Source organism: Podarcis vaucheri (assembly GCF_965113315.1).
Source record: "Podarcis vaucheri genome assembly, chromosome: 10".
In the NCBI taxonomy this organism is placed as follows: domain Eukaryota; kingdom Metazoa; phylum Chordata; class Lepidosauria; order Squamata; family Lacertidae; genus Podarcis; species Podarcis vaucheri.
This window is the reverse complement of record NC_138748.1, coordinates 7,769,762-7,795,105: the sequence shown is the minus strand read 5'-3', so window position 1 is coordinate 7,795,105 and position 25,344 is coordinate 7,769,762. Positions and strand designations below refer to the sequence as shown.

The window sequence follows — 25,344 nt, the reverse complement described above, 5'->3', positions numbered from 1 at the left end:
GTTATCTTTATTTCGCCCCTTAACCAACCTACAACGCAAAGGGTCTTCAGTCCCCAGTTCTTATGACTTAAAAAAGAGAGTTTGATACCTCTGTTCTAATGTACACTTCAGAGCTTAATATACACCTGTCTCTTGACGTCTGATCATTGTTTCAACTATACAGAGCTCTTGGGACCTCACCTGCCCTTTCAGTTGTAAGTAGCCGGATTAGCAACCAAGCCACTGTTTGCTGTGATCTTAATAGGGGACCAAAGAGTTCATTTTAATCAAGCATTTCTGACAGAAGTTCAGAGTGCAGCTGGAAAGCACTTACTTACAATCCCCAGTGTTCAAAGTATTTTAAGTCTGGATTTTGAAATCTAAAGTCCGAAATAGTAGGTGCAAATGTAGTGCCCCTGTGTGGTAGGTTTGAGGTCCTTTGCAAACCATAAATATTACTCACTGTCAAGGGAAATATGATTCATCTTGGTAGGAATAACCTTGTTGTTTCTAGGTATCATTGCTGTTTATCATTCCCTGCATCCTCTCCCTAAAGTGTGGTGGGAAGTACCTATCAGTTTAAAGCACCACATCCAGGGGGAAACTGATTTAGGACATGCTACTTCTGGTTAATCTCTCTTCCTGTGCTCTCACCCGTGGTTTTCTCCTCCTCACCATCCTAGCCCTGGTCAAGGATCCCTGCTTGTCATAGAATCATAGCGTTGGAAGAGACCACAAGGGCCATCGAGTCCAACCCCCTGCCAAGCAGGAAACACCATCAGAACACTCCTGACATATGGTTGTCAAGCCTCTGCTTAAAGACCTCCAAAGCAGGAGACTCCACCACACTCCTTGGCAGCAAATTCCACTGTCGAACAGCTCTTACTGTCAGGAAGTTCTTCCTAATGTTTAGGTGGAATCTTCTTTCTCGTAGTTTGGATCCATTGCTCCGTGTCCGCTTCTCTGGAGCAGCAGAAAACAACCTTTCTCCCTCCTCTATGTGACATCCTTTTCTATATTTGAACATGGCTATCATATCACCCCTTAACCTCCTCTTCTCCAGGCTAAACATGCCCAGCTCCCTTAGCCGTTCCTCATAAGGCATCGTTTCCAGGCCTTTGACCATTTTGGTTGCCCTCCTCTGGACACGTTCCAGTTTGTCAGTGTCCTTCTTGAACTGTGGTGCCCAGAACTGGACACAGCACTCCAGGTGAGGTCAGGAGTTGTCAGTGCAGATGAAAATGCAGAGTGCTGTTGGATGCAAAGTTATTGCCTGATTGGTTGATGTGTCTTAGGAATGAACTTGCTAAATCTAACTGCACAGATTGTGAGCTTCAGGAGTGTTAGAATCCATTTCTGGAAGAAGGACAGACCATCTCCTCCTAACATGTAGGAACTCGAGAGTCTGATGCTGTGCATATCAAAGAGCAAGATTCTGCCTGAATCGCAAAAATCTTGCCACACCTGCTTGCTAAAACAAGTTCTTTGTGCATTCTTTGTACAGAAAAATGGAAGAGGAGCTGACAGGATTATTCTGGGGACATTGTTTTGGGCATTAAAAATATTTCAGCTAAAAAAAGATAAACTTTTATATATTTCTTTTTAGTTCTTCACCAAAAGATATGGACGAAGAGCAGCCTTTGTCTCCTTGCGATCAGAATCCTAAAGAAGCAGTACGGAAACGGCAAAATTCTAGTCAAGGTTCCCGGGGCAGCGATTCTTCCAGAACATCCAGAAAAAGCTTCAGACTGGATTATAGGTTGGAGGAAGATGTAACAAAATCAAAGAGAGGTAAAGATGGGAGGTTTATCAACCCCTGGCCAACATGGAAACCTCCCTCTTTCCCAAATATTATGAAATGGGCTCTTACGGAAAAGGACAACAGCAAGGTCCCATCTTCAAAGCAGGTAAACATTCTATAGTTCTATTCATCTAGATATGTTTGAAGCACTCTCAATACCACTTCATGTAAATTACTTGTTTACCAGTAAGTCAAAGATTTTTGAAGTATATATTACGTGCAGTGGTGTTGCGTGGGTTGCTGGTGCCCGTGGCGTGGCAAATGTTGCATCCCCCTGGTGGGCTGGGCAGCTGGGGGGCAAGTAAATAGATAATGTGGTAAATAGATAAATAAACTATCTGTGCTTCCAGACTGTTGCTATTTTCAGGTAGGATTCAATCACATACTGGTAAATTTAGGTTGTGCAATTATAGTTGACTGGGATGTCTTGCACAAAAAGCCCACTTCCCCCCAAAAGCAGACTTTTCGTAACAGAAAAATTACTGGAAAGTGTGGGATAACACTGCCTTTGTCACGTCACCTAATCAAAGCATAATTTAAGAGCTCATCAACATTGCACCATAGAGCCCAGATAAAACAAATTCTGTGGCAGCCATGAGTTGAAGGCAGCCTTGTACATGGATTGCCTGTCTACTAGTAGATCTCTGAGGGATTTGCAGTAGATCAGCAAGGATTCTGACTCTCAGTTGTTTAACAATAGCAACTAAAAGGCTTTTCTCCTACATTACCCTAGAACTGGGTTTGATTTTTGAGTGACAAGACTGGGAGTATAGTTCTGGTACTGAAAATGAATTCCTAGCCTTTGTATAAGAAGGCAGAGTTGAGTTGCAGCTTCAATTTTATGCTGGCGGTGCATATGCAGTCATTTTGTAGCAGTGCTGAAAAAGCACAGGATGCTGCATTTGCTGTAAAATTCATTATTCTGAGAGTTTCAGTCTTCTTTTTTTAACACAGCACTTTTCTTGGTTTATATCATTACAGAAGCATTACACATAAGCAAGCATAGCTTTGCAATAACAGACGTTTGCTAAGGTGGATGAACACGTAGTTAGGAGTGGGATTTGAATTCCTTGAGCACTTATTTGCCCCTTCATTCCAGCAAAACTAGAACGAATAATTCAGAACATTACAGATGGAAGAATAATTTTCAATTTTTGTAGCAGTGTGTACATGCATCCCTTGTGTATCCTCTGAAGCCCTAAACAGTTCAAGCACCGGGTCCCTTTGAGACCTATTCCCATGTGTTCCATTATGATACCTGAGAACATGTTTTTAATTAGGCCTTCTCTGTCAGGTTCAGATAGCAAGGCTGTGCAATATGACAGTGTCTCCTGCTGTATATTCACCCAAATTCATGTCTAAACTCCTTAGCAGATGTCCCTGTTCTTGGCTAACCTTCGGAGACCAGCATCAAATTAGAAAATAATGGTGAAATGTTGTTCTCTGTTACTGCAGAGAGCAGGGCTAGATCTAATAGGTTTAAATTACAGAAGGAAAGACTTTGGTTGAATTTGAGAAACTTTTTTAATGGTAAGAGGAGTTTGAGAAGTCGGGAGAGGGAGCTCTCCTTTGCTGCAGATCTATAAAGTCTTAAACGGCTCAATACCTCAAGGACCACCTCTCCCCATAAGCACCAACCCAGATCCTGTGATCATCATCAGTGGCCCTTCTTTGTGTGTCTCCTCTGTGAGAGGTCTGGAGGATAAGCAACACAAGAACGGGCCTTTTCTGTGGTGACTCTCCCCAGGGAGGCTTGCCTGGCACCTTCATTACATATCTTTAGGCACCAGGCAAAAAACATTCCTCCTCTCCCAGGCATTTGGCTAAATGAAACAATCTATGCCCTTTTAAACTGGGAGGTGGGGCAGTCTTGTTTCATCATCATCATCATCATCATTTTATTTGTATGCCGCCTTTCCATAGTTAAAACAATTCTCAAGGCGGCTTGACAAGATTTACATAATTACCAACATCACAAACGTCATAAACAATAAATAAAACGCATCAAAAAGTACACAACCAAATGGAAAACAATTTCCATATAAATCATAAAATCTAAGACTAAAAATACAGCGTTAATATAAATCACAATTTAAAATGACATACATAAAAAATAAAAGCATTTTTTTAAAAAACGGAGTCCTTTCTGCCCAGCAGCAGCAGCTGCACTTCTCTGTGGAGCCTGTTAGGCCCCGCCCCAAGCCAGGTGGAGAGAAGCAGGGCAGGGCCCTATAATAAATATTTTTGTGTATTTATATTGTAAGCCACCCAGTGATCCTTAGATGAAGGGCAATATACAACAACAACAACAATTTGGAATGCCCTTTATGTTTGGGAAATGATTTTCATGTTTACTGTTAGTTGTTGGTCATCTCTTTTCTCAATGTTATCTGTCAGTGTTATCTGCAAGCAGAGTTGGACCTTCACCCTCCTAGAATACTTCCCTTAACCCAAGCTGCAAGCAAAACTCGTTACCTTGAAATTCCAAGGGTGATTCATGCACATAAACAGGGTTCCTTATGTACAACTGGTGCAGATCTGCATCATGCTAATCTGAACTGGCTGGATGCGTGAGATGCAAATGATTCTCGTCATGGTGCACGTTTCTCGTATGCTGGAAGTCTTGCAAATAGAAACCTAGCAGAGCAGGGAGGAGGCTGGCTGGCTCTCTTCCCTCTGCTGTGCTGTTTACATTTACAAAGCCTCCTGTGACTCGTGATGCAGAGCCTATGTGTCACTTCCTTGCTGGCTGCCATTGGCCCAGTTGCTTTGAAGTCACTAAGGGCCTGGTAGACAACTGATGGCTTAGTTGCATTGAGGAAATATCTGACGCTCAAGTCCATGAAGAAGAGTTTGGATTTGATATCCCGCTTTATCACTACCCGAAGGAGTCTCAAAGCGGCCAACCATCTCCTTTCCCTTCCTCCCCCACAACAAACACCCTGTGAGGTGAGTGGGGCTGAGAGACTTCAGAGAAGTGTGACTGGCCCAAGGTCACCCAGCAGCTGCAGGTGGAGGAGTGGAGACGCGAACCCGGTTCCCCAGATTACGAGACTACCGCTCTTAACCACTACACCACACTGGCTCTCAGCATTGGTCTACACTAAATGATGTTCAAGTGTATTTATACCACAGACTTTAATATTACACCTTGTTGGTGTAGAGCAGGCATCCCCGACCTGCGGCCCTCCAGATGTTTTAGCCTACAACTCCCATGATCCCTAGCTAACGGGACCAGTGGTCAGGGAAGATGGGAATTGTAGTCCAAAACGTCTGGAGGGCCGAAGGTTGGGGACGCCTGGTGTAGAGTTAACAAGACTTTCTGCCTCAAGGGTCCAAGATGGACGAAATACTTGCTCCTTGTGATCTGGGTATGCTTTCTAATTTTGTGTCCTTGTTTTCTTTTGCTAGGAACTTGACAGAGAGCTTCCAGTACTGAAACCTTACTTTGTTCAAAACCCCGAACTAGCTGGAAAAACCGGAGCTGGTATGCGAGTAACATGGCTTGGACATGCTTCTGTAATGGTGGAAATGGATGAACTTACACTTCTTACTGACCCCATCTTCAGTCAGCGGGCCTCTCCGGTGCAATTTGGGGGACCTAAGCGTTTTAGAGGACCCCCATGTACTGTAGATCAACTCCCCAAAATAGATGCAGTGATGATCAGCCACACTCATTACGACCACTTGGACTACCACTCCGTAATAAATTTAAATAGTCGCTTTGGCAGTGACCTGAGATGGTTTGTGCCCCTGGGTCTTTTAGACTGGATGCAGAAATGTGGCTGTGAGAATGTAATTGAGCTGGACTGGTGGGGAGAAAACTGTGTTCCTGGTCATGACGCAGTTACGTTTGTTTTTACTCCTGCCCAACACTGGTCCAAGAGGACTGCAACAGATGACAACAAAGTTCTCTGGGGAAGCTGGTCTGTCTTGGGGCCCTGGAATAGGTTCTTTTTTGCCGGAGATACTGGCTATTGTGTTGCATTTGAGGAGATAGGGAAGCGATTTGGACCTTTCGATCTTGCAGCTATTCCCATTGGAGCATATGAACCAAGGTATGTAAGCCAATAAACTGGAGCCTGTGACCCAAGATACTGTTTATATACAGCACAAACAATGTGTAAGATGTGCAAAACACAGGCAATATCATAGCCACATTGGCCTACCATGCCAAATCACTCCTGCTTCATTCCTCCTCTAGTGTGAGCAGTAACAACAAACCACAGGCCTTGGCTTATCATGACAGCTGGCTTCCTTCCTTCCTTCCTTCCTTCCTTCCTCAACCGCAACTGTGAAGCCAAGAACAGTTGACTTCAGATTATGGTTTATGTATTTGGAGAGAAACAAACCATGAGCACTGTTTTGGACATCACAGAGAACCAAGGTTCTTGGTTTGTTACTTGCATGAAGGAAGAAGGGCAGTGGGAGTGATACATGCTGTGGATTTATGTTAAGCCATGGTTTATGGCATACTATGTCATCTGAGGGACGCAGGTGGTGCTGTGGGTTAAACCAGAGAGCCTAGGACTTGCTGATCAGAAGGTCGGCGGTTTGAATCCCCGTGACGGGGTGAGCTCCCGTTGCTCAGTCCCTGCTCCTGCCCACCTAGCAGTTCGAAAGCACATCAAAGTGCAAGTAGATAAATAGGTACCGCTCTGGCGGGAAGGTAAACGGTGTTTCTGTGCACTGCTCTGGTTCGCCAGAAGTGGCTTAGTCATGCTGGCCACATGACCCGAAAGCTGTACACTGGCTTCCTTGGCCAATAAAGTGAGATGAGCTCCACAACCCCAGAGTCGGTCACAACTGGACCTAATGGTCAGGGGTCCCTTTACCTTTACCTTCATCCACAAAAACATACCAGATTGGATCTAAGCTTTGTGAGTTACACTTAGTCCCCATGAAATTGATTAAGACCTTGGACATCTTTCGTCGGAAAGTGTAGGATGACCTGTGGTTGGGGCCCAGGAAAAAGTGTTTACAGTCGTGGCACTCACTGAAGTATGCCCGGTGCCTGGGAAGAAATTTTTATTCGCTTTGGCTTTTTAAATGATAAATTTAACCACCGGCTCTAACTTGGCTCGTACTGTTTCTCTGTTGCTCTGTTTCTTACGTATTCTTCTGGTGTTTTAACATGGGCTTAGCCATTCTAAGAAGCTCCAGCTAGATATATAGATTTGGACCTAATGGTCAGGGGTCCCTTTACCTATGTGATCTGAACGGGGCCAATGAAAGCTCACAGTCTTAAAGACAGGCAGGAGGAAAGGCTAGATCTTAATGGGCAAGAGGTAGGTGAAGATTGGCTGCCAGTTTTGCATTACAGGAAAACTAAATGTGGTTGAGATGCCTTGTGGAAGATGGGAAATTAGAATGATTGAGATGCAGCTTAACAGATAAATGAGCAATCTCTTTTAGCAATATGGGAGAAGGGAACAAATTGGGCCAGTAAGAGGAAAAGCTATGCAACAGATTGAGGAACCTTAACTTGGCCAGTGCATGTCTGTGTAACAGGCAAGGAAAAATGCTCTTCCCCTCTTTGGTAGGTGGTTTATGAAATACCAGCATGTGGACCCCGAAGAAGCAGTAAGGATTCATATTGATGTACAAGCAAAGAAGTCTGTTGGAATTCACTGGGGAACCTTTGCTTTAGCAAATGAGGTAAGTGTGAACTAACCATTTGTGCAGCTGCGGATGTCCATTCAAAATAGTAGCATCTAGAACTGCCTGTTCCAACCTGATAGCAGAAATATCCTTTCTTCTGACTTAAAACAGAAAGTATCATTCACTTACATCCCGGAGTTTTAGTGTATGGGAGAACTGCACATCCTCTGTGTTTTTTGTGCGAGCCCTGGAGCTGTGTCCCCTGATTGGAAGGGACATTATCTCAAGAAGAACTGCAGTAGGCAGCATCCTCTGAGGAAAGATAATTCTACTGCATCTCTGCATCAGGTGTGATTAAGTGATCTAATTACATCTGATGCAAAGAGGCAGCAGAATTACCTGCCGTCCGTGGAGACTAATTGGAAAGAGGCAAGGAGAGAATAGTGGGCTGTTTCCTCTGCAGGTGTGTAATTTGGAATGGAGATTTAGTTTGAATGGATTTTTGGTATAGGAGCTCCAACTAACTTAACTATCTATAAAAAAAGAAGTCATGTAGTGTTATAATTTTTTCTTATGGACCATAGCGGTTTTCAATGTGTTTCAAATGTGTCAAAGAAAATGGCCTCTGATTTTAGTATTATTTTACAGTATAGGCTGTCAATTTTAGTTCTGAAGACAGTCGATTCTCTATACAACTAATTGTGTATTGTCAAAGCTAGGTTCCCCCCCTCAGTTTTTAGTTTGACTTAAATTTTGCTTAGTAGTAAGTCTGAAGGTCTTACAGATACTCTGAAGCAAACTACTAAAGAAACAATGACAAGGGTGCTTTAAGAGATTGTGTACAGCTTAGTTGCTCTGTCTTTATGGACTGAATTAATAGTTGCGTTGTGTTAAAGTGACAAAATCATTGGAGGCAATTTCACTTGGTATGAAACTGGTTTTCCTGAATGTGTAACAAAATTATATCTTATCAGTATGCATATCATACTATATCAGAATACATATGTGCCAGTACCCCAACGTTCTTTGACATTCTAGCGTAATGAAGAAACTAGCCCCCAGCCACCCACAGAAACCCAGCTAGATGATAAATGATAAAATTATTATTATTATTTACTGGCCAACAACACAGGATGATGCTCTGCAGATGAAGGGGCTGAGCATATGAGACCATAGTTGATTCTTAAAACTGGAATTAGAATCAGAAATCATTAATGTTTATGAAAACCCTGAACTTTCTGGTAGGTGCTTGAGAAGGATTCTGAACCCCACAGATCCCCCACATTTCATGCACTGCTAAGTACAGAGATTCAGAATGTTTACTAGTTCTGCTGGGAAATTTAGATGTTAAAAAATTAAAAGGAAGGCCAGTAAGGACACTAAACATTTACTGTCAAAAGGTGGCGTGCACAACTGGAGAGGCATCTCTGTCATACAATTTATGATTAGGCCACTGGACTTTGATAAGTCAGTTGTAGCAGCCCAAGGGTTTTCTAGAATGTAGGCATTGTTTAATCCTCTCTGACACAGTTCTTTTCATTTACAGTGGTGCCTCGCAAGACGAAATTAATTCGTTCCGCGAGTTTTTTCGTCTAGCGAATTTTTCGTCTTGCGAAGCACGGTGTTGGAAAAGTTTTGGAAAAGCTTCAAAAATCGCCAAAAACCTCAAAAAAGGCTACCACACCGTGTTCTATGAGTTGCTCCTCGAAGTCAAGTCGCAACTGTATTAAGGGTGTTAAGAAAAAGGAAACAAACTTGCAAAAAACGCAAGACGTTTTCGTCTTGCGAAGCAAGCCCATAGGGAAATTCGTCTTGCGAAGCAGCTCAAAAACCGCAAAACCCTTTCGTCTAGCGAGTTTTTCGTCTTGCGAGGCATTCGTCTTGCGGGGCACCCTGTACACGTTTGCAGCAAGTAAACATATTTTGATATAGTGGTACCTCGGGTTACAGACGCTTCAGGTTACAGACTCTGCTAACCCAGAAATAGTACCTCAGGTTAAGAACTTTGCTTCAGGATGAGAACAGAAATCGCACGGTGGCGGTGCGGCGGCAGCGGGAGGCCCCATTAGCTAAAGTGGTACCTCAGCTTAAGAACGGACCTCCAGAACGATTTAAGTTCTTAACCCAAGGTACCACTGTATGTTCTTTCAAACTGGCGTTTGAGCTATTCTTGAATTTACCATGACTACAGTTCTCAATCTGCGGTTGCTACTTATTAGATAACTAAGAATAATACTTTCCAAATGTGGAAAAGTAATAACATATTGTGTTGAGTTAGGCTGTTTCTCTCTAAGGCGTTTCCCTGTCCTGCCTTCAGTCCTTTAACTGGAGACTGAAAGTGGACCTGATGCGGAGCATATTCATCCTAATAGTGAGAGCCCTGGCTGGACAAGACTAAAGACCCTTATATGCCTATGGGCAGGCTCAGAAGCAGGGCACGAGCTCTGTAATGCCCTTATTTTCATGTTTCTCAGTAACTGGTATGCAGAAGCATACTCCTGACTCATCACTGAGCTGTGGCCCTATGGTTTTCTAACATTTTTTCAGAATATCTGCCTTTGTTGAACACTTCATACTTTCCCATCAACTTAACTGGAAAGATTGTGCTCACAATCCATTGCATGTGGTCATTCACTGGCAAGAACCGAGGTTACAAATTGGTTCTGATGTGTGCAAACAACTGCTCTCATGAACGGCTGTAATATCTAAGAAGTTTATTCATGGAAAACATAGCTTTTGTAAGCAGTGTGCAGCCCCAGAGTGCTCTGTCTGGACAAGTTACCACAGCTGCACAGAGCAGTTGATTCATCCTGAAATAGCAGGATCAGTTCAATAACACTTGTTGCCACAAATACAAGGTATGCTTCAAGGGGGTAACCCCATTCAGAGCTTAACAAGGACTTCAGCAGGAAAAGGAAAAGTCTTATTGGATTTCAGTGGAGCCAGAATTCCCCTTAAATTTGCAAGACTAAAGTATGTTCTTTCAAACTGGTGTTTAAGCTATTTCTTGAATTTACCATGACTACAGTTCTCAATCTGCAGTTGCTACTTATTAGATAACTAAGAATAATACTTATGAAGGTTTTTCACAACAGGCTTATCCAGTCCTGACTGCTTGTTTTCTCCACAGTATTACTTGGATCCTCCTGCTAAACTGATGGAAGCTCTAGACAGATACGGACTGAAAACTGAAGATTTCTTTGTCTTAAAGCATGGTGAATCACGAGACTTAAATATTAACGAGGATGGATTTGAATAAAAATGGGGGCGGGAATCGATTTCTTATTAATTGTATCTAGGGGTGGGGGAAGCAATTAAGGTTGATACCTTTTTGTAAAATTTTGAACAGGATTTTTAAGATTTCAGGAGTTTGCATACCAGCCTTATAAAATTGCAAGTTTTTAATAAATGAATGAAATAGCACTTGATAGCATTAACTTAGCTGCACATGCCGTGTACATAAGGAGTTAATTGCATTGCCTGTGAAGTCATTTCACCTCTTTAAAACCAGTGCAGGTCACCTGCTAGAGATTAACTAGGCCACAATCCATAAGACCCAAGAGGACCTGTGAACTCAAGGCTTTCTTGACATAGCAACCCTCCCTCCCTCCCTGAACTGCTAAGTGCTTTAACCTTCCCTTTTTAAAAATCGGATTTCTGGTTTAAAAAGTGGGGGATTACACTGAAAAACAAGGCCTACATACACATGAAGATTTGGAGCACAGAGAGTGTAACCTTCTGTTAGATAAAGTGCTTATGTATAGAAATTGGTTTCTGCATGCATTTGACTGCAAGTCTGTTATAGTAAAATCTCCCACGACAATGGCCTTCAGGCCAGGGGTCATATGCACACTAGTTTACCATGTGCATTGCTGTGCTTGTGAGACCCCTTCCTGCCTTGGAGTGGGGTGGGAAGAGCACGGTTAAAGCACTCCATCATTTACACTAACGATCTGATCAACAGGCATTGGGTGGAATTAGAAAACTGCAGATAGGTTTTCCTGAAAATGATGGTATGTGTGGATTCGTATACCTGGAAGGTCTTGCTGAAATACCATTAATTTTTGGCAGGTGATTAGGATCAAAACCTTCATTTGCATACATCCCACCATCCTGTGAAATGGACACACTTTCTAATCTTTAGCATCCTTACTCAGATGCCAAGCCTGCAGTGATAGAACTTCCTTTCTAGTATGCATGTTTCAGATTGCATATTTTAAAGCAGAATCCTAACCATGTCTACTCAGAATCAAGTCCTATTTAATTCAGTGGGACTTCCTTCCTCATAAGTGGGATTAGGAGCACAGCCTTAGCTACTATTGTTTAACCTCAGAAAGGGCTTGGGTTGTTTTTTTGGGGGGGATTAGGCTAAAATCTGAAATGCTCTAGTTCAGGGGAGTCCAGCATGCATCCTGAGGGCTGCATGTGTCCGAGGCCTTTTTAGCGACATTTGATGCTCCCCCCCCCCTGCAGCCCTTGTGCTGCCTTCCCAAAGCCAGGTAAGTGAGGCACTGGGCTTTGGGAAGGAGGCGTGAGGGCTCTGACTGGGTCCCAGAATCCTCCCTCCTCCTTCCCAAAGCATAGTTAGCACTTTCCCGGCTTTGGGAAGAAGGTGGGAGTTCTAGGACCCTGTCAGGGCCTCATGCCTCCTTCCCAAAGCCTTGCACCTTTCTTATTGGCTGTAGAAAGGCAGCAATGAGAGGGTGTGATGGGGACCATATTTTGGCCTGTGCAATAAGGTAGCGTGTGGCCTGTGGGTTCCGTCCCAAAGTACTCTTGCAGCCCACTTGGTGTAAAATGTTGGGTTGTGCTGATCTACTTAAAGATCCTGAAACTACCCTGATGGAAGTGGTTTTGAGTTTTACAACCAATACAGTAGCCACATGGAAAATGTTTTGAGTACTGCAGCATTAGTGTGAATAGTCCCAGCCCATTATCTCCCTTGAGCAGAACGATCACTTAGAGAATGTGCCCTGTGCCTTCGTAGCTGTTGGAAATTAAGAGGATTTTTGATGGTGTCTTCCAACACAACTAGTTGCTAAAAGCACATTTTGAACAAAACACTGACTTTACTGAATGCTTGTACATTTTCAATTGCAAATGTAAGAGCCAAGTTTTGAAATTATAAAATGTGCCTTTTCAAAGAGTTCTAACTACAAAAAAATGCCTATTTATGTTGCTGCTGGCCAGAATCTCTGTACACTTTGCATTGTGTTGTCACTGTGAAATTGTTCTAGCACAGGCCTGAACACTTCTTGTTTTGAGAATAAGCAAGCTGCATGTAACTGGAACCGTTTGTTCTCTGAAATCTTTATTCAGCTTGTTTTGTTTGTTCCTGCTCCCTGACGCCAACTGTGGGTTTCAAATGAATTGGTTTGTCAGAATGATGTGGAAAAACATATACAAATTGCTTATAACAATTTAAAAGCATGATATTAATTTGTTCAACATTGTAAAAAAAATGGCCAATTATACATGTGTCAAACTAGTAAAACTAATTTACAAAATAAAGATTTCTCTTGCTCAGAAGTAGTCATATTATTGAATAATACTTTCAGTATCTTATGTTAATATGACTTGAACTCTCACAATAAGAAATAACCATTTAATTTAACTACACTCCTTTTTCTCTCCCAATTTTTCTTTAGTAAGATTTATCTTCAGCTAAAGAATAATATTCAACATACTATTTGCAGTTTTACATCACTACATACTTGTATTTGCTGTGAAATACAAATGGGAGAGTACTATGGCATGCATTTGAAACATACTACTTTTTCATTTTCATTAATTGCTACTTTACATTTTATTCAGGTGTATGGGTTTGAGCTACTAAAACACAAATGCAATGAATTATGGCTTTGGGTACACTGATGTTCACAGCTCACTTGTTGGAGGACTTAAGTTCATCTGTAAGATACTGGGCAGTAACATCCTTTTGTGACTGATGAAATCTGTCATAACCAAGGCTGCAAGGTTTCTACCTTGGGTATAAACTCAACCATACATAAATCTGACCATCTTTGCAAAACAAAAATTCCTTCCAGAGGTGTAAATTTAATTTTTGTGTGCATAATTGCAAGCTATTCTTTTGAGAGGGCTTAAAGTTAAATAGTAAATAAAAAAGCACATAGTCTGATTATCTTAATACTTACTGTACTGGTATATAAAAACAGGGTAAGGGGAGACAGCAATGCCAACACATTACAAAACATTGTATGCTCACTGCAAATGCTGTTATACCTGTTGCACCCTTGCAGCTTGCTATACACAAGCTGTTCCTCATACATTTCAATAGAGGAAGTAGTTTTACCCTTATATGGTGTTTTCTCCATATTTACATATGGAACTCACATACCACCAAAATATTCTAGCATCAGGTTTTCTCAGCCCTAATAAGATAGTATAAATGTATTAATTGATCTTGATCTATCTATCAAGGCAGTGTACAAAAATATACAAACTGAATAAAACATAAGACACCACAAAATAGTTATAAGAATAGCTGGCTCATCTTTAAAATAATTAAATGTCTGAACTGAAAATAATTAAATGACTTAAAGGTCAGCATTTTTTTAAAAAGTCTGAGACACCTGAAATGTAGCAAGGATGAAACCAGCAACACAAGATGCCTAAATCCTATTTGAAGTGAGTTGGACTCTTGAGACACAGGGAGAGCTTTAAATCAAAACATGCAAAGATATGGCTGAAGCATTTCTACAGAAATTAGCTCTACACAAATTGTATTTAGCAACATAAATGAAACAGTACTGATCTACAGCTTCATGTGAATTCTACCATGTAATGCTTTTCCATCGAGGTTGAAAGTAGTTTCATATATGCAAGAAGTTCTACTACTTTTCTTCCTGTTCCATGAACATGTAGGCCTACATATATATATTGTGAGTCCTACATTCATAAGCATCAGCTTAGGCTTTTGCATCCGGAATTTGATTTTGAATGGAGGCTTTTAACGATTTCGTTTCAGCACCGCTGCATTATCAGTTCTGCCACTTGTTCTTTTACTTCTGTGTCATGATGGTACAACAAAGATGTTAGTTTCTGAGCACACTCTGTAGTATTCCCCCAGAGTACAGAAAAAATTGAACCTTCATTGTGATGCTGGACAGTAATGCTCTTGTCCTTTTGCATAAGTTTTGTTAAGTTTGTGGCAAACACCAGGACCCTGAGCAAAACTTCTTTGTTTATGCAGGTGTCAAACAGGGATAGTAAGAAGGGTGCCTAGAGAATTAAACAAACAAGAAATAGTTGTTCGTAGGCATGAAAAAATAAGTGAACATACATCTTTTTAGTAAACATCATACGCATCACTTACCCACCTTCATTGGGCTCTAGTAATTTACTAGCTTCTGAACTTCCCTATGCCAACCCAAAATCAAATTTTGAGCACCATACACCTCAGGCATTCACCAGTTACTAACCTGGAGTATTTCTTACCTCTGCTCACTCAGCTATAGCTATTTTAACCTTTAAAGCCCTATAAGGGCTAGGACACCTGTACCTATGGGACCGCCTCTCCTGGTATGTCCCACAGAGGAACTTACGGTCTTCAAACAAAAACATCTTGGAGGTCCCAGGCCACAGAGAGCTTAGGCTGGCCTCAACCAGAGCCAGGGCTTTTTCGGCTGTGGCTCCGATCTGGCGGAACGCTCTGTCACAAGAGACTAGGGCCCTGCGGGACTTGACATCTTTCCACAGGGCCTGCAAGACAGAGCTGTTCCACCAGGCCTTTGGCCAGGGCACAGCCTGACTCCCTCCTTTGGCAATCTTTACAGAACTCTAGCCCAATGGTTGCCATCAATTTGATTTGAATTATTTTTATAATGAAATGATTTTAGAATGTATTATTTTATTGTTGTTAGCTGCCGTGAGCCCAGCTTCGGCTGGGGAGGGTGGGATATAAATAAAAATTATTATTATTATTATTATTATTATTATTATTATTATTATTATTTCTTCAAATAGTAATTGTTGGAAGAAGCATAAAAAGTGGCATTACCTGAGCATTAAGGAGATGTTCCGTCATAGCTGGGTTTGCTGATAGATTCACAAGCACCTTTAGAACCTGAACCTATTAATATAGGGGAAAATTTAATTTTAATAATATACTTTGGATTTAACACTACACATAAAATAAGCAGGAAATATTAGGAACACATAAGATTTGCAAGCACAACTTACAAACTGCAGGCTAGGAGATCATAAAACAAAAAAAAATAGATCCCACTTTTTCTGGCAGTTCAACATGGTGACAAAACCAAAATTATAAGGAGAAAATATAGCAAACTAATATAAACTCAATTTTCTTGTAACAAGCATTTGTCCTTATTAGGAAATAAACCCCTTTTAAGTTTTATCGGTACTTATTTTTGAGTAAACCAGTACGAGAATTGGCTACCCGCATTGCAAGCTTCATAAATCAGTTTGGGGGGTGGCACAGAAAGGGGGATTTGCAGCACCAAACCAGCACACCACTTTGGAACCAAGCAGACATTGGGTTTGGGGGTAAACCTATGAGCCCTGGTTTGACTGTCAATTAGTCAGTTTGGAGGGCACTGCAGAAAGCAGGGTTTGTGGCACAAAACTAGCACCAAACTTTGACATCAGTTGCCAGGGGGGACGGGACAGAATTTCGGGGCCACACATTAATGAAGCTTGCATAGTATTCAGCGGAGACACAAACTTAATCTGAGCTGTGAAGTGTAAACTGACCCCAAAGCTGCAATGCAGCAGGACTAGTGACAGCAACCTTATTCTTCTAGGAATATTCTTAATTTAAAATTCACATCCATCTTTCAGAAGTATAAATCTATCCTGAATTCTCATAGACTCCTGTTTTCTTCTATTAATGTGTGCTTCTGTAATCTAAAGAAGAAACATTCAGAACTGTTCAAAACAAGCTCTGCTGTTATTTTCACTCCAAGTAAACAAGCTGAGAGTGATAGAGAGCCATATTGTGGGACCCTTAACTTACAAAGGAACAGGGAATGGTGTCCTGCTAAGGTTTTTTGTTATGAAGGACCAATAGGCAATTGCTTTAATGCTCTGCTTCAAATCCCTTTTCTAATTAGTTAACTTTTTTTGAGTTGGCTCTGGAGTTCAGAAAGCCTAAATGGTCCTACTCCCTCACTTTTTAAAAAGAGGTGAGTAAAGAAAAATCAGCTAAAAACATTTTCTACCCCCTTTAACTTATGTGCATGACTACTATTAATTTTCGAAGTGATTTAAGACACAGAGAATTAAAGGACAAGAAAAGCAGAATCCAAAAGATTTTCCTCCTAACAAGATAGAGCATCTTATGGTACCTGTGTTCTTTCATTTCCCTCCAAAAGCATATGAAGAAAGCATGGTATGAAGCTTGTCATCATGTAATGATAGTCATTGGTAACAGACATATTGGTTAAAAATCGAAGACCAGCCAGCTGAAGTTCAGAGTTCAAGGGAGATAAATCTGTCTCCTCACAAACAATGGTAATATATATCTTAGGGAGGGAAAAACAAAAACACGATCAGAACAAACCACTCCTAGTGATAATCCCACTGTTATCATTAAAAACAAAATATTATCGCTGCTGAACACAAATTTTGAACAAATAAGCAAAGGTAGTGACAAAGTACCAGTGTGGTGCAGTGGTTAAGAGCGGTAGTCTCGTAATCTGGGGAACCGGGTTCGCTTCCCCGCTCCTCCACCTGCAGCTGCTGGGTGACCTTGGGCCAGTTACACTTCTTTGAAGTCTCTCAGCCCCACTCACCTCACAGAGTGTTTGTTGTGGGGGAGGAAGGGAAAGGAGAATGTTAGCCGCTTTGAGACTCCTGAAGGGGAGTGAAAGGCGGGATATCAAATCCAAACTCTTCTTCTTCTTCTTCTAATTTAAACAATTGGCAAAACCTTTTATCACAATAATCCTTCCGTTAACAACATATTCTAAATGTAGAGTTATCTGTTTTCTTCTCTGCAGGTGTTTAAAGTATTGTTAATACCATATACAGTGGTACCTCGGGTTACATACGCTCCAGGTTACAGACTCCGCTAACCCAGAAATAGTACCTCGGGTTAAGAACTTTGCTTCAGGATGAGAACAGAAATTGTGCTCCGGCGGCACAGCAGCAGCAGCAGGAGGCCCCACTAGCTAAAGTGGTGCTTCAGGTTAAGAACAGTTTCAGGTTAAGAACAGACCTCCGGAACGAATTAAGTTCTTAACTCGAGGTACCACTATATACTCGAGTATAAGCCGACCCAAATATAAGCCGAGGCACCTAATTTTACCACAAAAAACCTGGGAAAACTTATTGACTCGAGGATAAGCCTAGGGTGGGAAATGCAGCAGATACTGGTAAATTGTGGTTCGAGGACGCGATCCCCGCTTAGTGGAATGAAGACACACGGACACGTAATATAGGGTTGATGGGCAAGAAAAGGCCACAACTTTATTGATTACAGCAAGTGAAAAGGTATTGGCTTAGGCATTGGATCACATCAGTTGACTCCACCCACTCGGAGAGGGGTGAGTCTAAAAGGGGGTTTTATTCACCAGTAGGTAGAGCCTGTTGATGCTAATCCAACTATAAGCTCTCCCCTGATGTCACCGAGGGTCGTGCCATGGCCCCCCGCCTCACAGGCATTGGACAGGGTCCACGACCGCCAGATTCCTTTAACGGAATACCCAAAAATTGAAGGCGTAGGCGATGGCCACACCTAGCCCTTCCACACACCACAAACACATGATTCCAATGCCTAACCTACCCACCAATACCACGAAAGTTGTGACGGTTGCTACGAGGTAGGCGAAAAAACCAAAAAGCCTAATGCCAAATGGAAAAACTCCTACCCCTAGACAACCAGGGCGACCAACCTAAGGTCCATAGCAAGGCCAATGACCTAAGCCCTAACTCTAAGGGAGTGGAGGGCGGGTGACTCACGACGGGACGACGAAAAGTGAGGCCGCGTGGCTGGCGCAGCAACAAGTTAAGCTGCCGTCCACGCCCCTTCCAAACCGCCTGGTTGGGCGCTTGCCCGTGGGCGTGGTGCACCAGCCAGGTGAGTGGGTGGCAGGGGGCTAACGCCTCCTGCTTGAGGCGGAGATCGGATCCTGCCCACAACCCTTCCCCTCTTGCAGGAGGAGTTTGGATTTGATATCCCGCTTTTATCACTACCCGAAGGAGTCTCAAAGCGGCTAACATTCTCCTTTCCCTTCCTCCCCCACAACAAACACTCTGTGAGGTGAGTGGGGCTGAGAGACTTCAGAGAAGTGTGACTGGCCCAAGGTCACCTAGCAGCTGCATGTGGAGGAGCGGAGACGCGAACCTGGTTCCCCAGATTACGAGACTACCGCTCTTAACCACTACACCGCACTGGCTGGAGAGTCTTTTCAAAAATAAAAATAGATACCAATAAAATTACATTAATTGAGGCATCAGTAGGTTAAATGTTTTTGAATATTTATTTCAAAGAAAAACAGTAAACTAGCTCTGTAAGTGGAAAAGAGGGTCAACAAAAACAATATGGTACCAACAATAACTTTAAAAGTACAAAAACATTCATCTCTCCCCCTTCTCACTGTACTCAAACTACTCCCTCTTCCATTCCTCAGCTGCCTCATGAGAGCTCTCAAATATTCCAGTTCTTTACTCAAACCTCTTACCCTTGTTTAAAACTGCCAGTTTCCTGCGTCCCCTCCAGCCTTTCAGTGTTTCTCCCTTCTCACTGTCATGCCATGCTCACTACTCTTGTGCAACCTGACTTCACTTTTGCTTGCTGCCTTTATGCAAATCCAGGACTGTGATGCAGCAACTACAAATCCTCCATTGGGGGCTGCCACCATGAAAGCCTTTCTTCCTAGGGAAAGAAAGGTATCTCGTGGGCCAGAAGCTAATTCTGGACTAAACTTCACAAGCCCACAGGTTTAATTTTTAAGGAAGGGAACCTCTTCTCAACGGATAAAGGGGATGCTGGTGCTATCTTACCCGATGTTTCCAGCAGTGATGACAACAGAACACAGGTGCTTCCCCACTGGTTCGCCCAGCCTTCGGTCTCAGAACATTAGATATACACATATCAAAGGGCTTGAGTTCAAGCTCCCTCAAAGCTCCATGGGAGATGGAAGGGTCAGGTGTGGGAAGCGGAGAGGCAGAGGGCGGCCTCACGTACAGAAACGCGTAGGTGAGAAGCTGAGATCAAGGCTTTGCAGTCAGTGCAGCACCATCCGGGGCAGCCCCGCATGCCTCGCGCTAGTGGAGTAGTAGGACATGAGAGGCAGCTTCCCATCGCAAGCACCTTCTAGAACCATAACGGCAGTTGCCACAGCATCCACCACCACCGCTCTGTCTGGTTTTTGTTTTTGTTTAAAGGAGCACTGCCGCGCATGCGTCGGAACGCCTGGGCTTCTTTAAGCATTTGCACATGCACAATTGCGGGCTGTTTGCACACATGCAACTTTGCCGCTGTCAACGGCAGGGGAGGAGAAGGAAGGAGCAGTCGAAAAGGGCTGCTTTTGGGCTGCTCGTTCCTCCTCCTCTGCTGACAACAGCCTCTGCCGCTCGCAAGTCATCCGCACTGCACTGGAGAACAGGTAAGTGGGACCCTCACTTGAGTATAAGCCAAGGCGGGCTTTTTCAGCGTAAAAAATGTGCTGAAATAGTCGGCTTATACTCGAGTATATACGGTAGATTGAGGGGCAACACCACCAACCATCCCTACAGTTTTAGGTTTCATCATGCAAATTCAAGAGCCATTTCATTGCCCTCTGAATACAAATACTAAAATTGGCATGTTGTCATATTTATTTGCAACACTTGTTTGAACAGCACCTGAACTTAAAGTAATGTAGGTTGGATGACTGTGACAAGAGAAGTAAGTCATCCTATTTTTTGTTCATCATTAGCGGTCCTCTTCTGAATGCCCTTCCCTTCTTATGTTCAGCTGTGGTGTCCCACATATGGAAAGCCCCTTTGAGTTATATTTATGCTAATCTTTGTTATTAATTTGGTGTTGCTTATGACTTTGAGAGCTGTCCTGGGAGTTTTAACTGAAGGGCAGCATATAAAATGCTGTAATTAATCATTATAAAAAGTATTTACCTCATCAACATTACAGGGGAAAGCTTAGATCACATTGAAGTCAACGGGAAAGCTTTCATTGCTTTGAATCTAAATGGGATTGCACAAAAAGTTCTTCATATAAACTCATTATTTATGCACAGAGTTTTCTGTAGTAGAGTTTGTTGCTTTTAAACTTACCTTCATCTCTTCTTGATTTTTAATATTCATACTCAAGTTATTAAGTGCATTCAGGGCTTTTTCTTTCACTTTAGTGTCAGGAACTGAAAGCATTTTTCCAACAATGATAAGCCCGCCTAAATTTCGAATGATATCCTACGAGTTAAACAGAAAAATGTGTGATATACAATTATCTTAATTTAATTCCGGGAGCCAAACAAAATATGTTTTAATTGTTATATGAATTCTGCTTGAATCAACAAAGAATACAATGAAGCAATTGGATTTCATTTTTATCTAATCTGTAAAAACTACTCTAGGCATAGTATTTACTGTAAGGTGGAGCACATGGGTAGACACTGTGAAAGGAATCATTTTCTCCCTCTCCAAAATGACTCTAACACACCAGGACACTCTCTTCAAGTGGGACAGAGTTATGCAGGAGTTGGAAGGGGGATGAAATTGCCTACCTCCTCACAAGTGTTCATGGAACTGTGGTTTGCTCATGCAAAGGGCTCTGTGCATCATCCTTGCCAACGACTAATGACATCTCTACTTTTTCTCATTGAGGTAAGGTACAGAACAGTGAAGTACTCTCAACTCAATCTCCCGTTTCCTCTATAAGGGCTCCTCCAGATGACCTGTTTACTGAGCATTCAATCTGATTTACTTGCACAAAGCTTATGTAGAGGAAAAATGATAGCTGGTCTCTACTAAGCATTTGTTCTGATTTGTCTGCAGGGTGGTTTATTACAATGAAAATTTATCCTGATTTTCTTGCAAGGTGTTCATATATCTTTCCATTAATCATTCGTTTATTTCACACTTTTCAATGCATTTCCTCCTCACTTTCCAAACTATACAAAATCTTTCTTTTTTTCAAAGTGGATTTGTTGAGCTACAGAAACAGAGCCCTAACTGCACAAACTAAACGTTTTTGTTCTTGAGGACCTCTCCACAATAACGAGAGTCTGGAGGCACCACTAGCGTTGAGATGGGACAAGACACTATGGGTCTGCTTAGAATTGTCACTTAAGCTGTGGAAGCTGTCTTGCTCCTAGAAAAATACACGGCCAAATATTACAGTTATCTAACAAAGTGGTTCCCAATTGGTGGTCTGTGGATCCCCGGAGGTCTGCATAATCCACCCAGGGGGTCCGTAGCACAATTCACAATACCAAAAACTACCATAGAGATATAAATATTTTCAAAAGCCGTGGCTTTCGGAAAACGGGCTCTGAAGTACTTTGCTAATTGGGAACCACTGACCTAACAGAAGCCAAGATCTACTTGTAAAATAAGATTTCAATTTGAAGATTATATGATCCTGATCCCAATGAAACAAATTACATTGTTTTAATTAAAATAAAAAAATTCCTTCCAGTAGCACCTTAAAGACCAACTAAGTTAGTTCTTGGTATGAGCTTTCGTGTGCATGCACACTTCTTCAGATACACTTGTTTTAATTAGTTTTTACATGATTATTACTTTATCTTATTGTCTTTTATATCTTTTATTTTCTTTTAAGCAAAGAACAATACTTACCTGATTTGCAGAGAATGCAGCACTGTTGCTCAATGTAACCAAGGCTTGCTCCTGAATGGTGGGATCCTTCGTAGAGTCAAGTAAACGAATAAGATTCTGTATATGGTGTGCCTCCAGATCATGGGATGATTTTGGAAGATCCACGTCTTCTAATTTTAGAAACAAAAACAATTTCTGCACTAGTAATTTACTAGTAATTTAGCCACAATCCCTTCTGGGCAGCCTTCCCAAGGCAACATCATCATGTCAGTGGTGGATTGGGCCTGGGGTAAAAGTGGGTGGAGCAACACATTTTAGGTTGTCTTTTATGCAATGGGCTAGTTGCTACATAGGCTCTCATGCCACTCTCTGTTCTCTCTACCCAGACATCAAGGACACATTCCAGCCATGCAAAAACTGTTAGGGTGTAAAGCAGGGGCAGTGAGGGATGTGGTTTGGGGAGAGGCGTGCGTGACTTGGAGAGAGTCCCAAGGGCCAGACAGAGGGGGCTACAGGGCCACATTTGGTGCCTGAGCCTGAAACTTCCCATCCCTGGAATAGAGTGTTAACACCTGCTTCTACATTGCATATTTGAAAGGCTGCAGTAGTCTACAGTGGTTAATGTGTGTATATGCACTAGCTAAAACAGTTGCACTGCAACTTTTTATTTTATTTTACATTAGGCATTTCTTTGCATTTCAAACCTGTGTAGCTACACGCTGAATTATTATAGCCCAACGACAAAGTTTGACATGAACATAAAAGTCTGTGTTAAAACAGAGATACATTTTGGTGACAGTGGGCGGATCACTAACACAGCTCCAATGACCAATTAGTAAGATGGTTATGATAATAAAGTCCTATTTAACTGGGTTTTTATGGAGCAGAATAAAGCAATGAATGTTGTTCTCCTTGCATCTGAGGATGTCTGTTTTGAACCGGTGTTTGACATTTCATTTCACTTCATTTCATCTCGTCTTGGAACTAATAATAACCATGTATTTCCTATCTATTCTCCCTCCTAGGACGGTGGGCTTGGGTTCTTCCTTCTTTACTTAAAACTGTATTTGTCCAATTGGCTCCAAGCCACCTCGGAAACAGCATGGAAAGAAGAGGAGGGAGAGACATATGGTATTTGAAACAGGTTTATTATACCTTATCAGCAGTTGGTCTAGGTAAGAAGCAACAACCTCGTTCACTAATAATTAGCAATGGGTGCCTGAACAAAAAGGTTCATTTTTTTTAATAAATGAAAAAGTCTCTAATGGCAAGAGGGGAAAGAAAGTAGACCGCAGGCCAAACTGCCTAGCTAGAGTGACAGGCCCTGGTAATGTTATGTTAATAGCATGTACTGTACATAAATAACATGCGAACCCCTTGAACTGTGCTTCTGACAAGTGATTGAGGAGTCCTAAACAGCTCTGGTCTAAGGGATTGTTGTTTAGTTGTGTCCGACTCTTCGTGATCCCCTGGACCAGAGCACGCCAGGCACTCCTGTCGTCCACTGCCTCCCGCAGTTTGGTCAAACTCATGCTGGTAGCTTCGAGAACACTGTCCAACCATCTTGTCATCTATCCTCCCCTTCTTGTGCCCTCCATCTTTCCCAACATCAGGGTCTTTTCCAGGGAGTCTTCTCTTCTCATGAGGTGGTCTAAGGAATACACAGCTGTATTTCTCTGCACTTGCCACTGGCGAACTCAAGGCCAGATTTAGGTTTGATGAGGCCCTAAACTACTGAAGGTATTGGGGCCCTTTATATGTCCAGCTGTCCTCTGTCAACAACAAATTGTTGCTGTTTTTTGTATTGAATATATGCTACAGTGGTACCTCTGGGTGCGAACAGGATCCATTCCAGAGCCCCATTTGCATCCTGAAGCGAACGCAACCCGCGTCTGCACGTGCGCGGGTCGCGATTCGCCACTTCTGTGCATGCGCGTGATGTCATTTTGAGGGTCTGCACATGAAACCCCCAAAGTAACGTGTTCTATTACTTCTGGGTCGCCGCGGAGCGCAACCTGAAGCAACTTCAACACGGGGTATGACTGTATATGGTAGTTTATGGACCTAATGGGTATCTAAAACCATTTGCACATAACAAAATATGTATTTTATCAAAGTAATTGTTGAACTGAAATACAATTAAGAAGAAGTATATTAATAGTGAAATACAGTGGTACCTCGGGTTAAGTACTTAATTTGTTCCGGAGGTCCATTCTTAACCTGAAACTGTTCTTAACCTGAAGCACCACTTTAGCTAATGGGGCCTCCCACTGCCGCCGCACGATTTCTGTTCTCATCCTGAAGCAAAGTTCTTAACCCGAGGTAATATTTCTCGGTTAGCAGAGTCTGTAACCTGAAGCGTATGTAACCTGAAGCGTATGTAACCCGAGGTACCACTGTATTACGTTTGTTCCAAGTATAAGGGCTGGTACAGTGGTACCTCGGGTTATGAACTTAATTCATTCCAGAGGTCTGTACTTAACCCGAAACCGTTCTTAACCTGAAGCACCACTTTAGCTAATGGGGCCTCCCGCTACCACCGCGCCCCCAGAGCACGATTTCTGTTCTCATCCTGAAGCAAAGTTCTTAACCTGAAGCACTATTTCTGGGTTAGCGGAGCCTGTAACCTGAAGTGTATGTAACCCAAGGTACCACTGTACAATTAAGAAGTATATTAATAGTGAAATAATTATTAAGCTCCAACTTAACATTTTGGAAATGTGCATCCAGTTTTTTGGGGGGCCCCAAGAGAGTGGGGCCTTAGGCTATAGCTTGTTTGGCTTATGCGTAAATCCGGCACTGGGACTTCTCACTACCCTCTTGAAAAGCGCAAACTCGGTAACTGGAAAATGCATGAAGAACAAAACTGAGGGCCCGGCCTTCTTACCTTGCCGAAGGTTTTCCGGCCCCTTCCGGCCCGCGCTGGAAATCACGGGCATCGCCGACACTTTCTGGAGCAATGTGGGGGCGGCGGCCGCCTGGCGCTCCTGCCCTGGACGGACATCTCCCCGCTTTGCCCCGGCTCCTCCCTCGCGCCCCCTTCTCGCTCGGTAAAGGCAGTAGCAGACGCCGGCCCCGACCGCCAGCCCCGCCGCCAGCCCCGTCCGCACCGTCACCGGCGACCCTCCGCTCTCCCTCATGGTCACCGCGTCTCTCTCGGCCCCTCAGAGATCCGCCGGGAGGAAGCGGCCCTCAGCGACGCG

The 25,344-nt window shown here is 42.7% G+C and overlaps 2 protein-coding genes and 2 long non-coding RNA genes across 7 annotated transcripts in view; 2 read left to right on the top strand and 2 right to left on the bottom strand.

Annotated features, from left to right (window-relative positions):
* Positions 1–12,910, top strand: part of NAPEPLD (N-acyl phosphatidylethanolamine phospholipase D) — a 22,005-nt gene extending 9,095 nt beyond the window's left edge. For all 4 annotated transcript variants that reach the window (XM_082239761.1, XM_082239764.1, XM_082239763.1 and 1 more), the window contains exons 2-5: positions 1,586–1,886; positions 5,192–5,838; positions 7,324–7,438; positions 10,512–12,910. In XM_082239761.1, the coding sequence (XP_082095887.1) occupies positions 1,586–1,886; positions 5,192–5,838; positions 7,324–7,438; positions 10,512–10,640 (1,192 nt within the window). In that variant the 3' untranslated portion in view covers positions 10,641–12,910. The remainder of the gene's footprint in view (positions 1–1,585; positions 1,887–5,191; positions 5,839–7,323; positions 7,439–10,511) is intronic.
* LOC309541754 lies at positions 2,718–4,619 on the bottom strand. Its single transcript, XR_014223887.1, has 2 exons — positions 4,256–4,619; positions 2,718–2,884 (listed from the first exon to the last, which is right to left on the bottom strand). It is a non-coding gene; the product is annotated as an uncharacterized lncRNA (long non-coding RNA).
* On the bottom strand, positions 11,742–25,344 carry ARMC10 (armadillo repeat containing 10). Its single transcript, XM_082239852.1, has 6 exons — positions 25,029–25,344; positions 22,163–22,311; positions 20,639–20,773; positions 16,708–16,884; positions 15,402–15,473; positions 11,742–14,623 (listed from the first exon to the last, which is right to left on the bottom strand). The coding sequence occupies exons 1-6, from the start codon at positions 25,279–25,281 to the stop codon at positions 14,366–14,368; spliced, it is 1,044 nt and encodes a 347-aa protein (XP_082095978.1). The 5' UTR covers positions 25,282–25,344; the 3' UTR covers positions 11,742–14,365.
* On the top strand, positions 19,045–22,265 carry LOC309541765. The gene is made up of 2 exons (XR_014223906.1): positions 19,045–19,401; positions 22,146–22,265. It is a non-coding gene; the product is annotated as an uncharacterized lncRNA (long non-coding RNA).

Coding starts and splice junctions, on each gene's coding strand:
- ARMC10 (XM_082239852.1), bottom strand. CDS start 25,281: ATGAGGGAGAGCGGAGGGTCGCCGGTGACGGTGCGGACGGGGCTGGCG. Junction 22,312..25,028: donor GCCGGAAAACCTTCGGCAAG/GTAAGAAGGCCG, acceptor TTCTAAAATTAG/AAGACGTGGATCTTCCAAAA. Junction 16,885..20,638: donor AAAATCAAGAAGAGATGAAG/GTAAGTTTAAAA, acceptor TCCCTCCCTAAG/ATATATATTACCATTGTTTG.